The sequence below is a fragment of the Fundulus heteroclitus genome, chromosome 12 (assembly GCF_011125445.2).
Source record: "Fundulus heteroclitus isolate FHET01 chromosome 12, MU-UCD_Fhet_4.1, whole genome shotgun sequence".
Taxonomy (NCBI): Eukaryota; Metazoa; Chordata; class Actinopteri; order Cyprinodontiformes; family Fundulidae; genus Fundulus; species Fundulus heteroclitus.
Window position 1 is genome coordinate 41,425,724 of NC_046372.1, and position 18,118 is coordinate 41,443,841.

General features: G+C 42.1%; 1 protein-coding gene across 1 annotated transcript; it reads left to right on the forward strand.

Moving 5' to 3' along the window:
* The first annotated feature begins 468 nt into the window (after positions 1-468).
* On the forward strand, positions 469-16,126 carry LOC118564820 (cell division cycle-associated protein 2-like). The gene is made up of 10 exons (XM_036144027.1): positions 469-501; positions 781-1,022; positions 3,075-3,211; positions 4,292-4,457; positions 4,853-5,004; positions 12,474-12,600; positions 12,985-13,298; positions 13,509-13,560; positions 13,668-13,742; positions 15,987-16,126. The coding sequence occupies exons 2-10, from the start codon at positions 794-796 to the stop codon at positions 16,124-16,126; spliced, it is 1,392 nt and encodes a 463-aa protein (XP_035999920.1). The 5' UTR covers positions 469-501; positions 781-793.
* The last annotated feature ends 1,992 nt before the right edge of the window (positions 16,127-18,118 follow it).

Consider the following 18,118-nt stretch of genomic DNA (forward strand, 5'->3'; position numbering starts at 1 on the left):
TTCTGTTTACATGTGATCACGTGTTAGAACACTCTTCATTTCTATTGGTGAGTTTGTATTTTGACGAGCTCCACTCTGTTCCAAGCCGTTGAGCCGATGCAAAATAGTTCCTCTAAATGTTTTACATTTTTTACTAGTTATCGGTATTCTCGGACACAGCCGTTCTTAAGACGTTTAACTAGGTGACATGGCGATGTAGTGAAACGTCGTATGTCTTGTGTTTAACGTTTTGTTAAAGATATCTCTGAGCTGCTCCGCGGAGGGATTTATCAGTGACGCTTAGCCCAACCTTGGAGGGTGATTTGAATCCCTTCTACCCCTATGCTCAGTTTTTAGCAGTAGTCTCAAACGTACATAAGATACTTTTAGGGCATTTTGGCCATGTTTTAAGTTAAATGCACAAGGTAAGAGTCTGACTGTCTGTCGGTGAGTTGTTTTCAGCAGCTGTTGCTGTCGTTTGCCAACTTGTTGAGGCTCGGGAGTCAAAACTAGATAGCACTGGTTAGTAGCTTCGACGTGTTAGTTGTATTGCAGCTAGCTGAGCTAACGCTACAGAGAGCCACTTTGCTCCAACTCGGGCATTTTCAGTAAACTGTAGTCTGTTCTCTTTCCTTACACGTGACTCATCTCACCTGTCTGCTGCTGCTGGAACGAAGATGTGTGGAAAAAGTTGACTCTGTTTTACTAAAAGCTGTTGTGTCCAATGCTATCTGGAAGAATGCATTCTTGATCTCCGCGCAGCGTTGACATGCACCTGCTCCTTGTGTGATCCGCCAACAGCTTGTCAACACAGATGGCTACAGACCAGGCAGTCACTCCGGTCCCACCGGCTGGCCTTGGCCCCCGTTGCGGCTCGGAATCGGAGCCCGTCCCGGGAGGTCAGGAGAACTTCTCTCCTCCAGAGCTAGATGGGCCTGCTGGTGCAAATGAAAGCTCGGCTCCGTTAAACTTTTCCGATCTCAAGCCGCATCAGTTCGGCATCTCTGTGGAGAGTTTCACGCGATCCTCGTCAACCTCTAAGGGTAAGTAGACTGGGCTGTCTGTGTGGAAACGTGGCTTACATAATAGTATCTGCCTTCAGTGGCGGCTGAAGTGTACTTTGTCATTTCTTTTGTTTTTATGTACAGACTCTGGGATTTTAACGATGACGAGTCATCTCATTTTCTTGATCTACGTGATCTAAGCCGTATAATGTTAATATTGTATAACCATTGCACAAATTGCCGCATCAGCAGGGATCTGTGTTTGTGTTCCTGGTGGCTTATATTTTGGGTGTCAGAAACCTAGGACTCTGCTGCACATGAGCCGACTTTGCCATGTGTCCTGTGGGAGAGGATGCATCTGAAAAGTACACCGGTTCGAACCCTGCAGACTGCTACTGTGTGTCCCCGAGCAAGACCCTTAGCCCCAGATTTCTCAGGGGAAGACAAATTTCATTGGCATGTACAGTTGCGATGACAAAGATATTTTTTTCTCTCCTCTATTTGTTAAAAGGTCATTCAGTGAATAGATTTAATTTGAAGGAGAAAATCCCGTCAAACTTCCAGCTCAGAACCACAACACGCTTCCCTCCCATGACCGTATCGCTGCTCATCATACATGCGCTATGATGCCAAAAGTATTCTCTAACCTGCCTTGACTTACATATGAACTTAAGCGACATCCCATTCTTAATTCACACCTGGCACAATACAGTCAGACAATTACTGTTCTCCTAGAAACCACCAAACCCAGATACGTCCCGTTCTTTCACAAATGAGAGCAGAAACAGTCTGCTTGCCTGGTGCTTGATTTTATACTCCTGTGGCCATTAAAGTGACTGGAACACCTGATTTCCAATTTTTGGGTGGTTGAGCAAATACCTTTGGCAATACAGAACATCTTTTTAATAGAGACATTTATAAACACATTTACCAGCAGAGCCTCATCAGTCGTGGTGGATTGCAGAAGTATACCTTAAACCTTTTCCATATGTTTTCCATACAAAAACAAAATTCTATGTATTTTGTGTGATAGACCAACACAAGTACACAATACTGTATTTTTTCGGACTATAAGGCGCACGGAAAATCCTTAAATTTTCTCTAAAATTGAAGGTACACCTTATAATCCCGTGATTCTTATATATGATTAAAGTTGTGCTTACTGACTGATTTTATGTGGTACAATGCACTCAAAAATCGGTTAAAATGTGTAAGTGCGACTTTGGTAAGCAACGAAGCATTACGGTACACTGTGTCACTACCTGATAGGACCCCTGAGCAGTCTACAAGACTGCCTGACTTTAATGTCGAAACTAGAAGTGCATTCATGTAAAGGCCCCACATACATTTTGGCCTTATGTTAGAAACAGGGCAGTGTAGTCCAGCTACTCTGTCCTCCCGACAGAGACAGATAGAGAGCTGTGTACATGAAGGGGCGGAGTGATATTACACACCTGGGAAGAATATTTAGTGCTCCTTATAATCTGGTGTGCCTTGTGGTCCGAAAAATACAATAATGTAGGAGGGAAAGCAACTGGCTGTGCTGTTCGTGCTTTAAAGGGACCCATATTCACGGGATATAAACAATAGAAATGATATTTAAAGGCAATGTGTGAATTAAATGACCAAAGTGAAGCCCAGAGTTTATGCAGCCTATCTGTGGTGAAAGAATTACGTGATTTGTGTCTGGTACATTAAATGCCCAACTGGCTCTTATGGTGTTTTCTGTAGCCTGCGATCAATCAGAACGTTGCTTGCCCTGAGACTGCGGCTGAAGATAAATAATGTTTCATCATTAACCAGAGCCACTTGGATAAGCTCCAGACAAGGAAGTGCAAGTATTCAGAAACGGAGCTGCCGATGATCAGATAATAATCTGTGTGCTGTGGATCAGGGAGTCTGCCGTGTTTTTGACATCAGCATCCGCCCGGCGTTTCATTACTTCTGTCAATCGTCTCAACTTGTGAAAGACCATCAGGTCCCCTTTAAACACTCTGAGAGGAATGAACAGTGAACTGACGCATACCAGTAGAGACTGTGCATCATTGAATTTTTAACACCCGTCCCTAATTGTGCTCTTTGCTCCTCTAGACAAGTCTCGTGTTGCGCAGATAAAGGCCCGGCGCAGATCCTGCGTTGGTGTCCGGGGATCCCCAGAGACAAATTCCCTCATCCGTTTCAGGGCCCAGCTGAGGATGAAGACTCCACCGGAGCCACACACCCCAGAGGTGGGTCAGATGCTTCTCAGTCATCCAGCGTTTCAACCTGATGCTGTGTTTAGGTAGCTGGACCTGTGATCCATCTGTTTCTGTGTTAAACATTTGTTCATCTGTTTGGGGTCTGGTGTGAAATCCTGCAGCCAGCATCCATAGCAAAGGATAATTTGCATTGCCTGTTGCAAAATGAGCTTTTTAGTTACATAAAAGACATAAAGCTCAAGATCGCCTCGATCACAACATGATGGCTGATGATTAATTTCTTTTAAATATTGAGGGGTGTTTCCTCCTTTAGTTCAGATATGGACTCAAGGTTGATTTTGTGTCTAATTTACAGTTTGGTCAGTTTTGTAGGCGTCACCTTTTTGTTTTCCGTTTAATTTTGTTCCTAGTCACCGTGACAACATGTTCACCTAAAACCATAGCAGCAACCAGTTTTGGGTTTCTGTCTAAGAAACAGAAAAGGAACATAGTTTATTTTTCATCATACTCTAACATGTTACTGAAATGTATTTGGCAGAATAATTTTGATTACAAGTTTAAAAGCTTTCTGTTCCATCTCCATCACAGCTGAAGATGTCTTTTTACTAGCCAATCAGGGACAAGAGGTGGGGTCTGGAGACCGTCAACTAATAATATTTGTTTACCTGCTCTCATGTGCTAATGATTAAGGAGAAGTTTGCATTTAATCTGTTTATTGCTGGTCTGGGAGAGTGTCATGATTTCTGCTATATGTTAGAGAGGAGAAGTGAATAATGCTGAAGACGTGGTTTAAAAAGTTTATGTCAATGCTGAGGAGTTTCTTTCTGTCTGAAAGCTACCAGTTCTCCAATCATGAGGTGAGTCGCAAAATGAAGCGAGGATTTTTATTTTTTTCTGATTGTGCTAAACCCGTGTCACTGTTTCGCTGCTATCTCTGAGGAAAGGAAAGTGTTGGAGTGGCTCTCCTTAGGCAGGCCATGCTCTCCAGGATTGTGTGTGATAGATGTGCTCCCTCTCAGTAACACCGCTTCGGTCTTTTCAGAAGTTTATGAGCTGCCGGGCTGCATCTCCGAGTCGATGTGTTTATTTCTGCCATCTCAACCCCCCCAGCTTGTCAGAAGTAGCCCCTTCTTTCCCCGGGTCGCCTTCACACTGAGGGAGAAGATGGCCCACATCCAGAGCCAGATTGATGTTGCGGAGAATGACGCCTGTGATCCGACGCCAGCGCAGGACAGCGGCACCGGAGGAGGCGGCTCGACGCAAGATTATCTGTCTGGTGAGGCGGCCGGATCACTACGGGATTAATAGTTTCATTTCTCCATGGAGATCTGTGTCAGGAAGATTTCTTTCTGTTGTCCGGAGGCACAGTTTTAAAAGCTATGGATTAATACATCGCATAGTATAAGCCTCAGTGTGACATTTACAGCCAGTCATTTCTGCTGAGCATGGTCAGCTTCTGAAATGGGCCACTTTCCAGGTTAGTAGAGACTTCATCTGCTCCCCTCTGATAAAGGTTTTTTAAATATAGTGTCTTTTTATTTTGCTTTTTTGAGATGGACTTATTTGATATAACATTTAGTTTATATTTAATTGCGTTGTCCCCAGCTCCTGTTTGTTGTTCTGTGTAATTCATCCCTTTTTTATTCCTTTGTTTCTTTTTCAACTTCTCAGATGGGATCAGCGGCAGCGAAGGGAAAGAGAACAACCCACCGACTTCACCCAGAGCCAGCAAGAAGAGACGCCTGGGCCCCCTGGTAGGCTGCAGCGTGGAGATTACAGAGGAGGATATCTCTATCGCTCGCTCTAGTTTGAAGGAACAGGAGGTACACGTTATTTATCACACGCGCTTACATAACTGCTGTTTGCTTGCGTCAAAGAGGAGCATTTGAAAATATAAGCTGTCAGTGCAAAATAAGACAAACTTTCACTTTTAAAATTACACACTTTATTGTCATTCAGCTGCACATTCACAATGTACAATTGAGCGAAATTTAATTGCAAGTGTCTGAGGAAAAACGGAAGATAAACATTATAAATATTTGTCAATTGTCAGGAATGTAGCAGAAACCTAAAAGATATTTTAAATGTACAGAAAAAGTTCCTTTTAGGACTATGAGTATGCCAGTATATGTAGCACCAGGATGCAGTGCAACAATGAACGGGATATATGATGATGCAGATAGTTCAGTTCCTCAGTGCAGTTCATAGTGACCATGTAAAGGGACTAGTTTTCTATTATAGGAGACGGGATTATTGATGTGTGGAATGAAGCCATTGTGGGATCTGGTTGTTCAGCATTTGAAGCTGCTGCAGGGAGAAGAGTCCATGATGGGGGTTGGGGGGGGCCTTTTATGGTTGCCTGAGCCCTGGTCAGGCAGCGTCATGGATGGAGGGAAGAGCTGTCCTGATGAATCTCTGCTGTCCTCACCACGCTTTTCACATTTCCAGTCAGAGGTGTTAAAAGCTAACCTGACTTTTGCCAGCTGTATGTCGCTCCGCCTAGCTTCACTCACATCCATCTGGGACATCTCCCATAGAGAGTGATTTCTCCAACCAATTTTATTATCTGGCCAATCAGGACGCAGGGCTGGCGTTTCATAGATGTGACGTAGTGGAGAAGCGACCGTGACGTGAGACTGTTTTGATAGCAATGGCGGCTCGTTGAGGAAGCAAGCGTTAACATTGATGCTGCTATTTCTTCTGTGTTGTCCAATCTACCTAATATTGTTTCATTAAAAGAACATCAGAGAACGGCTCTGAAGGCTTTTGTTGGTGGAAACCATGTTTTCGCCCTTCTCCCGACCGGATTTGGCAAGTTTTGCTTTCCGGGGCACGCTGCCGCGGACGCGCCCCAGAGCGGTTAGCGGTTAGCGCTAACTATGTTAGGAGGCCTTTAGTCCTTAACGCGGTCGGCCTGGGATCGACTCTGACCCGTGGCGCTTTGCCGCCTGTCTTTCCCCCTCTTCCTGTCAGCTCACTGTCAATAAAACTCGTGCCACCAGAGCCTCAAACACATTAAAAAAATGTATTTTGTTTTTTTCCTGCGTCGCTCTCACAGCGTCACGGGTTAGCTTCGGTGTGAGTGGTTGAAATAGCACGTCGATAAAGATGACAGACAAGTGGCTTATCCAATCATATGTAAGGAGTTTTGATAAGGCCCAGCCTTCAATAAAGGCAATTCCTATGGAGATGTCCCAGATGTATGTGAGTGAAGCTAGGCGGAGCAACATACATCTGGCGAGAGTCACTGTAGTTAAAAGCCTGATTTTTAAAAAAAAAAAAAAAATAAAAAAAACATTCATGTCTTTTGATATGGTTCTGGACAAAATGGATCATGAACCAGGTCATTTTAAAGTCATTGACAATCTTGACGACATTTGACTTGATGTATTCCTTGGAAAACTTGCATCATTTGTTTCCTACTACAAGCTAAAGTTGAGACTAAAAATGTATTTTCCAGGTGATGTTTCTCTAATAAGGGATTAACTAGAATATGAAAACACATTTCTGCATTGATCTGGTTGCATTTACTCTGAACAGTTTTAGATGTAAATCTTTTACTTTAAAGTTGCCTTTTTAATTCAGTGTTTCCCCTACTATTCTACATGCCAACAAAATTTAAAGAGATTTTCATTCAATCAAGAAGTAGGAAGAAAGAAAGAAGGCAGCCTTCAAAATATAACTATGTTTAAAGACAAATGATAGAGACAGAAAAAGAGAGACAGAAAGAAATACGAGATTTCTACAGGAAATGCTGTGATTATAAACATGCTCACAGATGACATTTACATAAACTTGACTATAATGTATTTTCTTCTGTGTTTTAATGCTTTTTAAACGGAGATCCAATCTGTAATAATTGTTACAACAGTCAACAGTCACTGAATTGGATCTAAACTGTGTTGTTGAAGCTCATCCAAATTAACTTTACCATCCAACACCAGTTGGTTCTCTTTGTTTTGCTTTACAGTAATTAATTTTTTTACGGTCTGTCTGAAAATAATAGATAGTTTAATAGACTGCAGTCTGTTAGTAAAATTAGGATAGAAAGGTTTTTAGATGGCTAGTATGGATGGTTAGTCTAGAAATGTTTATTTCTATATTTTGTGCTATTTGTTTGCCATAACAATACATCTGAAAAGGGAGAAGTGCTTTAAGATCCATTGAAGTGTTTATTTTTTGCCCTTGACTGCACAGCCCTGCAGCAAAAGCCCCACAAACGCACCCAGCTCTTACAAACAGAAAGAGAAGACCAGAGAACAACTTGCCTAATATTTAAAATGTTTGTGACATTTTATCACCAAGCTGCACACAACAACTGCATTCAACTATATCTTAAGATATTTATATTTAGTTTTGCTGTCATCTCCTAGTGAGAAACAAATCAGAATTTACAGTTCTCACAATCCCAAAGTATAGTTTTTTTTGGGTTTGTGAGTGCATCGCTGTCACAATAAATAACACTTACGATAAAATAAATTTCACGCAACGGTAAAAGCTACAGTAATTGCCCGTCCCTAATGACGAGCAACACTTAATACCCGTTTCTGAAATGCTTTGTCTACCTCTGCTAATGTTCTCAGACATTCTCAGAATAATGATGCACGGTTATGCGTTTTTATTTTAAATTCTGCTTCTGGGTGAATTTCGACTTTCACAGTGGCAAAGTTTAGTAGGGAGGTGTTAGTGCAATTGTGACGCTTTGCTAAGAGTCCTGGATGTTAGTTAGCAACCCAAACACTCACAATCCAGTAGTTATGTAGAATAAAGCGCAAAGTAGTCTTTGTTTTTTGTTGTTTCTCAACGTTTTTAAGTTCTTTAAGCAGAACCAGGCTTAGAACCCTTAAGCTATAGTTGGTAGTCCTGTTCAGAAACACCTTTTGTCATACTGGGTAAAATGGTCCTTCCATCCTGAAAGTAGTCAGTATTTTATGTATTCAGAATAGGAGGTTCAAAAAGCTCTGTGGGAGCTGCAGGCCTGTAAAAACTCTGACCAATCACTGTTCTTCACACTGAAAGGCAGGGATTGGTCAGAGTTCTTCCTGCTCTCACACCCCTCTGTTCCTAAATTTCCGGCGGTATCGCCTTATCCATTGGTTGTCCCAAATACCATCATCCTGATGGGATCACGTAACGCCAATGTGCGTCCACGTTCCTTGTTAGTTTCCTCTGCGCGTGCGCAGTCACACAACCTATTATTTTCTGGACAGCGGCAGGACCGGGTCAATAACTGTTGCTGCTTTAAACTTTTTGTACTCCATCATGATAAACTGAAAACGGGAACATTTCCAGGGACAGGTCATCCAAAACGGGGAATGTCCCAGAAATCGGGAGCATCTGGTCACCCTTTTTGTTTTTTTGTTTTTTTGGTTTTTTTTTAGGTTGGCTCAGAATCCTAAAGAAGGAAGCATGACAGGGTGAACACGTTACTTTGTCTGCTTCTCTCTAGTTCTTCAGGCGGGTTTATTGTTGCTGTTGACACCATCAACTAGAGGCTTTTGCCAAGACAAAAAGTGATTGTAAGCAGTGATTAAATGTGTTTGGAGCTACAAATAATATTTATGAAATGATTTATACATTTTTAATACATTGCCTGAATCCACACTACATATAACAAATTGTACCAAAAAGGCATCAGAGGCACACAAAGTGAACGAGGTAAATAAGTGATTGAAGCTACGTGTGAATGAAATTCAGGGAATTATTTTAGTGTTTCAGAGACAAAACAGACTACAGTACTTTAAAAACTACATTTAGGTCATATTTATTTCCCGTTCTGTAATCCAGGGCGGGATCACCAGCGCCTTTTGTGCATCCATGAGCTGGATGCTTTTGTAGCCAGACAGGAAGGAGCCGGCAGTGTTGGTTTTTCAAAATAAAGTAAAACTTAGCATTTCATGATATTGAAATTGATTTCAAACTCTGATTATGGTTAGTATAAGCGCAAATATAGTCTATACATAAAGATAATAGTATTATTATTTTTATTTCTTTATTTACTTTATTCTGAAGGTGTGGCGGTGCCGCCAGTCAGAAAGCCTGGCCTGTTTATCAAGGTTAAATTCCTGGAATCTGTCACTGTGCATGGTGTGATTTTTAATGCAGACCAATCCCCACAGACATCCGTGTCCCAGATCTAACAGGCTGTAATACTTCTGGCTGTCAAATCAGCCACGGTGCAGTAAGGTAAAGGTAAAAGGATAACTGAGGCACTTTAGTGAAGTCTGTATTTAAAGGCCTTATCCCAGAGGCATGGAAAGCACGCCTATATATATCAGAAAGTAGCAAAACACATATTAGGATATTATTTAGCTACAGCTACACAGCAGGTGTGACTACAGACCTTTATACTGCTACTCTACTTTAGAGCTGGGCTTCATAGAATAAGATCAAGTGATGTCTTTCTGTAAAGTGCTCAAATGTGAAGTCCCACTGGGAACTAGAAAGACTGCTCCATATTTAGAAATATTGCCGTGTCAGCTCTGTGACTCTGAGTGGTTTTTCCCTCTCCTGCCTTCCCGTCCCTACTTTAATCTAAGATGAAAAGGTCTAAGTGCTCTCATCATTTCTATGGCCACTTTGGAGCTGGATGCCTGGTGCTGAGCTACGGCTCCGACCAGCTCAGTGCGTCCCGGTCAGGACTTCATCTGTATTCAGGTTGCCAGACTGTGGACATTAATCATTTATAGCAGCTGAGATTTTTGATGGCAGCGCCACTATAAGAGTCGCAGTCAGGCACACGTTTACAACTTGTTTTCCTGCTATAGCCAGTAGTAGGAGTTCAGAAGCTAAACAGCGTCGCCTTTTTATATGTTAGTCTCATTGTGAGGGTCACAAAGCTAGCTGCTCACCTCGCGCTCACATTTAAAGACAAATCTCTTGTGATTCAGCAGATTGAACTTTAGAGTCTGTCAGCTGTTTTTGAATAAGCAGGAATCAGGTTTGTCTGAATCCTTTGATTTAACCACAAATCAACTTGTTTATAATGCATGGAGTCAAGATTAACAACATATAAAGCCGCGTTATTTCAACCAGTAATACTAAATTATCAGTGTTGATGTAAAGGAAGTTTGGGCTATTGGCTTAGTTGATCTTGTTCCGAACTTGTCCCTGAAAAGTACAGGTTGTTTGCTTTTAGTGAAGACATTATATTCGACTTCATTTGCATCTTTAAACTAAGGGTTTGTTTATCAGATCACATAAAATTAAGAAATTGCTGCCGTGATAGAAATATTAGCGCTTCTAGGTTTAGATTTTGGTTCTATAAGCCACATTTTTCACTTATTTAGGGTTCAGAGTGGGCGGGAACACTTGAACCCTACGTATTCCTGGCCAGGCTGCTTCTACAGCCCAGTTCAGATCTGGTTCTGTAAAACAACCTGTCTGCTTTTCTCCCACGCGAAAGGCAAGTCGGTGCCGCGTGGCTTTAGAAATGTCTCGTTCATCCGACTTAACCACATGAATAAAATAATTTACTCCAGTTTCCCCACAAACAGGTGCTGTAAAATCACCAGCGTAATTTATCAGCGCTGTTTTAAACAAGCAGCCACGCTTCTGAGCACAGTCCAGATCAGCTGAGCGGTCATGGAAACCGGGAGTGAAACCCAACATTTAACTGAAGGTTTATTCAGAGCCTGGCAATATTAAAAAACCCACAGTGGGATCGGACTGAGGCAGAAACACGTTTGTGGATCCAGGGGAAAATAATCCCATGAGGGCGCAGCGACCCACTTAAACTCTGGACAGATCATTTCAAAATAACCTGAATAAAGAGGTGGGCAGCTTTTATCTATCTGTTGCTAATCTGCCTTTTTTTTTTTTTTTTTTTTTTCTGTTTTGTTATTTGACCCATCAAAAACAAAACATTTAAACATAGCTCTCACAATGTGAAAAGCCCTAGCTCCTGTATCAGCCATCATTCACAAATATAAGGGCTTATGGGGCGGTTACCTTTTCCCAGATTGGTCTGGAAAGCTTTTTTTCCCCTATTAATAAGTTGGAAAACTGCTTTTTTTATTTCCTCCGGTTATTTTTCTACTAAAATAATAGTCTTATTCAGAAACGAGGGGGAGGGGACATTCCATTAATATCCCAGAATACAGCTTAATACGAGCAGCCATCTTTCTGTCTCATATGTTTCTGTCTCTATTGTGTACATTTATAGATGATTATATGTTGAAGGCTACCTGCCTTTCTTCCTTCCTACTTCTTGATTGAATGAAAACCTCTTTAAAACTCTGCCAGAGTTCATAATATTCCTGAGGGTCTATAGCAACAAAAATGTATTTCCCAAGTATAAAGCAGCAGTTTTCAGTGATGGACTCAGGAAGGAGGATTTTGGTTTCCAACAGACTTGGTGATCTGTGACAATCAAAGCAAATGGTATTTCTTGTAGATCAGAAAATGACCATTGAGCCGTTTATTTGTAGAGAACGTGCTATATTGAGCGATCATTTTTATAATCAGTTTAAAAGCATGTGATCATCCTCATATTTGTATCAGGCAAACATTTTCAGTATATTGAAGTAAGCGGGGCAAAACGTGAAATAAACAAATGCGTCCCTTTTTCTGTTTTGCATTTATCCCGTTGGATCCGGCGCTGCCGACACAAGCGATACTAATTCTGTCAGGAATAACTAGCTGCTGGTTTCTAAGCGTTTCTCTTTAATGAACGCCTCATTCTCCCCGTCAGAACAGACTCCATCGACGTCTTCAGGGCCAGCAGACCCTCAGGGCTCCTGACTCTGTGGGACTATTTAGTGCAGCCATCCTCAGAAACTGGGCCTGGGTACAAAACGCAGAAATATTTACCAAGCAGGTGAAATATGTCGTGACTCTGAGCGTTCTCTCACCTGGTGGGAGGCTGAGTTTACCTGCAACCCAGGTGAGTCTGAGCTGAAAGTAAAGGAGTGATAGCTTAGCTTTGGAGAAACATTAAAGGCTGCTACACATTGGGTTGTACAGCGCTAACTCTCAGCGGATTTTCAAACTTCATAGTTGAGCGCGCTTTTTAGAAAGGCTAATTTTAATCAAATTAACGGTGAACGCTCACAGACGTGTAATAATTTACTGCATGCCGTGACTTTCTTGGAGGGGTGGGTGATTTTGTTGGCGGGGCGCCTCCCCTTGTTGAATGGTGGGGGGGGGGGGGGGGGACACTGAGGATTTAATAAAGCAGCAACCAGTTGTTCTTCCACACTTTATGCAACAGATAACGCTCCAGCCTCTCTTTTCATGCCGTTTCAGTTGCAACGCAGCTTCACCGAGTATCCCACACATTGTCTCCCAACAGGATGCTATCTGTAAACAGCAAAGCCCCAGCCCACCTCCCTGTGACGACCCTGCAGCTGTTTCACCGGCCCGCCAGTCTTCCCTCCACATCTCATCTCTCCCTTCTCTGCTGGAGATGAAACCGACAGGTAAACAGACTCTGCTGGCTCCGAATACCCTCCCTCAGGGAAGCTGGCCTTTGATCTCCGTTTACTTTTAGCCTTTGCGGTTTAATGCACTTCTTTTAAACTTTAGCCTCATCTGCAGGGCTCCATTGCACAATATATGTGCATTTAAAACTGCATTTAAGTGTTGGTTTATGTTTAAACTGCTGCACGGGTTAATATCTTTAAAACTGTGAGCTAGTAAGAACATGAGTTTCCAAGTATCCAAGGTTTCTATACAGTGATGGTGAAGATGGAGTGCTAACTTCAGCTGCTCTTATATTCCTGTACATGAATGCTTATATATCCCCAGCATTAAATGATAATAGCAGCTTTGTTTGAGTTTAAGTTTCTGCCGCTTCCTTACAGTAGACGTGGACGAGACGACCGTAGCGAGGAAAAAGAAGCAGGTGCGCTTCGGGGGTCCTTTATCTCCCGAGTTGTTCGATAAGAACTTGCCCCCCAGCACTCCGTTACAGAAGGGGGCCACCCCGGCACGGGCGGCCACTCCCGCTGGGGGCTGGCCGCTGCGCTCGGTGCTGAAGACGCCGCAGAGGAGCGAATCAGACGCACAGCTTCAGGCGGAGCGTCTCACCCCGGCTTGGTTTGGGGCCTCGCCCACGTTCGCGATACCCGGCAGACACAGAAGGTCACACGAGAGAGACGGCGACCAGGACGGCAAGGTAGACCACAGGGAACGAGGTCTTCTGATTGGTTGTTTATTGTTGATGCTATAATGGCTATAGCTTTATGAAATGGATCAAACACATGAAAGATGTGTTATTAAATCTATGCAAACAGTTATGTTAAAATAAACCCACAGTCTAATCTCTTATATGGAGTGTAAATGTTAGATTTAAGACTGAAAGCATTTTTTAATTGTTTCCCCATAGATTGTTTTTCCACCGATGGAGGAGATTGACTCGGCCGTGTCGAGTGACGCAGGTTAATTTGAGTATTTTACTGACGCTCCTCGTCAATAGGTGATTGTTTGTAGTGGAATTCAATCTTTGCTCTGATAACGGCCGTTTCCATGTCTCTCACGTTTTTAGATTGTGTCTTTGACACTCAGCCGTTAAATTTAAACATGGATTTCCAGGAGGAGACTCTCTCTCAGAATCCGACAGGTAAACTGCGTTTCAAACTTTCCACATTTTCATCGCTGCCACCGTCATTTAATAACCGTCCCATCTCACCAAAGAGGGGCAAGATGATTTGATGCCGTCGTTTAACACTAGAATTACCAGAGAAGGGTCATTTAACATTTCTACCTTTGGAGCCCAGAGACGGGTCGACTGACCTGAAGGATTTTAATTAGCATCCTATAAGCAGTTGTGAACCGGCGCTTTTGTTCTGTAAATAAGGCCATTACTGGTGCACCAAAGGAAGGGGGAAGCTTAACTCCCTACTAACTGCCAGGTACAGCTGTGAGCAATGACCAGAAGTATTTGTGTCTAAGTCAAGAGAACTGAAATTCCAGCATGAGAAATATACAAAGGTATAAGAGGCAATGGCAATTTGGACAATTTGGTATTTGTACTACTTGAACTGTTTTGCATTTTGTTAAATTATGATGACAAACATCAGTGTATTTCATTGGTATTTTATGACATTGACTGGTACAAATTAGTGCATAATTGTAATGTGAATAGAAAAGGATCTGTGGTTTAAAAAGTGGTTTTCAAAGGCAAATCTGAAAAAGTGTGGACTGCATTTGTATTCAGGGCCTGACAATCCTAGATAAAAAAAAATTGCTTTATTACTAAATTCTAGTCAACACAAAACTTACTGTTTGATTGAAACAATAAGCTTGTTATTGTTCGATTGAAATCGGAAAGAGAGGGGCATACTTAGACATGACCAGGACATGGTCATCAGCCTAAACTGACAGGGTATCACTCAGACAAACATCTCCTTCTTTAAAATAATTTTCAGAACTACCTTGTTTGTGATGGTAGCACAGAGTAGGCTTATTTTTCTACCCTGACTCCGAAGCAGCTAGTTGATTTATAATATAACATACATACATAATAAACCATACACGATGGTTTTAGAGATTTTGTATCCCAAAAATGCTGCACTTTGCTAATAACAAACAATTGTTTATTATTATAGTATTTAGTTTTATCCACACTGCAGGGTAATAGTTGTAAAGTGATAGTGTTGGTTGCTTTTATTCTTTGGGGGATGCTATATTCACTAGATACAGGGAAACTGGTCAGAGTAAAAAAAGGGGACCTTGTTAAATGCAGTGCAATTATAATCTAATGAAATAAAAGTTGTTTTCTTGGGTGTTCTGATGTATGAAATCAGCAAACAGCTCCTTAATTTTCAAGGAAAACTTGTAAGGTAAACACGGGATGCCTACAGTAAAATGTGTCTTTTTTTATTATTATTATTTAACCCCATCCAATGATAGTCCTGCAGTAACTTTGAACGCCAACCCGTGTTGCTAATTTGGTTAGTTCTCTACTGTAGAGCTGCCTCCATCATAGATCGCACCCACCCCCAACATGGACTATTCACACGTACCTTCTGGCCTGACAGTACAGAAGTGTGGAATGCTTTTGTGAGTTCGGCTCTCCTCCCCCCTTGCTGATTCCTCAGGCAATGGCCCTATTGACAATTGAACAAGGGATGCTAATTTGAGCCACCAGAGTCGTCAGTTTGGACTCAGGGTCTTTTGACCCTCTTTCGGGACTTCAGGGGGGAGGTCGAAAACCCTGGTAATGCTAGTGTTAAGTTGTTTCTCTTCTCTTGCTTGTGGGCGGCTGCATGAAATAACAGAAATATCGTATTTTTATTAGATTATATCTTGTATTAACCCAGTTTGAGGCATGTATTTTTTTAACAGTGCTGTTTAAATCTTTCTCTTTGCTGTTACCTTAGATCTAGCACATCCAGCTCTTTTTTTTTTTTTTTTTTTTTTTTTTTTTTTTTTTTTTCAGGTTTATTAAAGATAATGAGTAGGGGTTTCTGCCTTTAAGCTTCAGCATATACATCACAATCATGTTTAGGAGGCACATATTCATGTATTTCTGTATTTATTTTCAGCTCAGTGTTAGCATAACACTTCCAAAGTTGCAGCAGAAATAGTCGGTGAAATGTTTGGATTTGTTACATCTAAACATACAGAAATATTTTCTATAATATAACTGCTGCTCTGCTCCATCCTACATCTGCGGCTCTTGGCAGCTGTCGCCGTCTTTTACACATATTAATGGTACTGGCGGCAGGAGGCCCGCGATGCATCTTCGCTCACCCTGTTATCATGGCGGCCTATCCATTCAGAATCACTGACTGTAGCTGCAGGCCAGTTATTTAGAGGTTCTTATTTCTCTTTTTTTCTTTTCACCCCTTCGCCTCTAAAGTTGACACCGAACCAAAGAGAGCCTCTGAGACAGAGGCCATGGATGAGCAGGAATCTGTGGCAGAGGAGAGGCAACCTGAAGGAGAAGCTGAAAGTGAGGCTCCAACCCAGTCCAAAAACGGAAGAAGAAGAAAGGTCTGAGTCAATCTGATTGGATCCTGAGCCTGGGTGAAATCATTGTCTGATTATTGGAAATATTACATTCAAGGGACTCTTTAGAACTAAATGGCTACCTGATGTGTTTACATCTCTACGTTAAAATCGTTCCATCCCATCGACGCGTGCATCTTTTGTGCTGATGGAGCATAAAAACCTATCAGCTGCTACTTTTCCCTTTTTCAGCCCTGATCTGCAGCTAAGACAGCCAAACTTAGCCATTAGCAGTTGCGTTCTTTAAACTTTCCTTTTTGAGTTTAGTAAAATCTGTTGGAGGCTATAGACAAATGTTTAGATGCAGAAATGGGGATAACTTCTAAATTGAAACTTACCAAATCATGTAGCATATTTGTTTTTTTTCCTGTGTTCCAGTCCTTATCAGAAACAGATTGGCGTCAACAGGCCAGAAAAGCCTGACCTGTGCATCTAATCTAATCAGAAATGTCCAGGCAGTGCCTTAAATGTTGTGGGAGAACGTAAACCCACAGAGTCCTAGCCAACAGCAGAGCAGAGTGTTGTCTGCCACTGTGAGAGCACTCATTGACAGACGCTCTGATTGGGCCCTGAAACCTGTGGATCTCTCTCCACAGAAAGAAGAGCAGTCGGAAATGGAGGCGGGAACGCGGCGCGGCACGCGGAAGAGAAAGGTCTGCTGTTACCGCCGCTTCTGCTTGGTCTTACTGGTAGAATTATCCTGATGCCAGATAAGATCGTCGTTTTAATAAATAACCCGCTCCCATCTGATCCACACTTTAACTCCTCTGGATCTGAACTTAATAACTACTAAAACCTCCGCTTAGCGAGGTAGAAATAGTCCATGTGATGTATCCTCAGACCGACTGTCTGTTCCCCGCAGCAGCCAGAGGACAGCGAGCCTGTGAAGAAGTCGACGCGATCCGCTGCCAAGTCGGCCTGCAGGAAGATGAAGGTGGGTCGGCTCAGTCTGCTTGTTACATTTTTCCTCACTGAGGATTCTGCACACGTCACCCTGGAGGCCAGTCATAGACCTGATGTGTGCAGAATCTCACCCCAAGATACTTTGCTTGGGTTTGGGGAAATTTTTAATGTGTATATCTTTTATAGAACCCATTTCAGCCACCTGAAGGCATCCATTCCTGCACAGGCTCTTCATGAACACCACAGCTTCTCAAATTGTGGGAGCTGGGAACTCTCACATTCACTTCTAAAGTTGTACACAAGCTGACAAGCTAAACCACTTTGAGGGGCGCTGAAACGGCAGAATTTCTTCCTTTTAAACTTGGTTTCACGCTGAACTGTAGCATCAGAACATGTTACAGCTAAATTGATTTGTCAGTGCAGCTCATAACCTGTCGTTCTGCCCTTTGACTCCAGCCTGATCTTGGTGGATAGAGTTGAATCGGTGTTTGCTCAGAGCGAAGCCCGTTCTAAAGCATTTTACAGCCTGCAAGTCTCTGTTACTGCCTGCCTTCGCATCACCTACCTGCTAAATGATGGAAATGGTTTTATTACCCAGCACTAGTCTACTTGCACAATTAAAGAATGTTTGTGTTGGGAAACATCTTTAAATGTGCATCATCCACTCAAAGACAAGTGACTTTAGGAAGGTGAAGAATTACTGTACATTATTAAATGGAGCAAAAGCATTGGTTACATTTTCAGCTCTGTTGCATTTATAGATTTTCAAACTCAGTCTGAGCGTGTTGTCTGGGGCCAGAACAGTTCAGCTAATTCTGGTTTGATATTTTCTGTTTATTGCGAGGTGCACACTGCTGAAAGCAACTTAATCTGAATTTTACAGATTTACAAGGAATTAGGGAAAAGCACGTAATAAAAAAAAATACATCTAGGAAAGACCAGCAACATCAAACGTGAGCCTAACTAGGAATCAAACAGTTTGGTGGATTTAAAAATGAAGTGATAGTCTGAGCTTGAAATCATTAGAATAAACGACAGCAGCCAAAACTAACAAGAAACCGAGTCTGACGTCAAATAGAA

What these genes read in the sequence shown, in the direction of transcription:
- LOC118564820 (XM_036144027.1), top strand. Translation starts at nt 794, where the DNA reads ATGGCTACAGACCAGGCAGTCACTCCGGTCCCACCGGCTGGCCTTGGC. An exon ending in ACGGCGACCAGGACGGCAAG is followed by an intron (nt 13,299 to 13,508) that starts GTAGACCACAGG and finishes GTTTCCCCATAG; the next exon opens with ATTGTTTTTCCACCGATGGA. An exon ending in TCTCTCTCAGAATCCGACAG is followed by an intron (nt 13,743 to 15,986) that starts GTAAACTGCGTT and finishes TCGCCTCTAAAG; the next exon opens with TTGACACCGAACCAAAGAGA.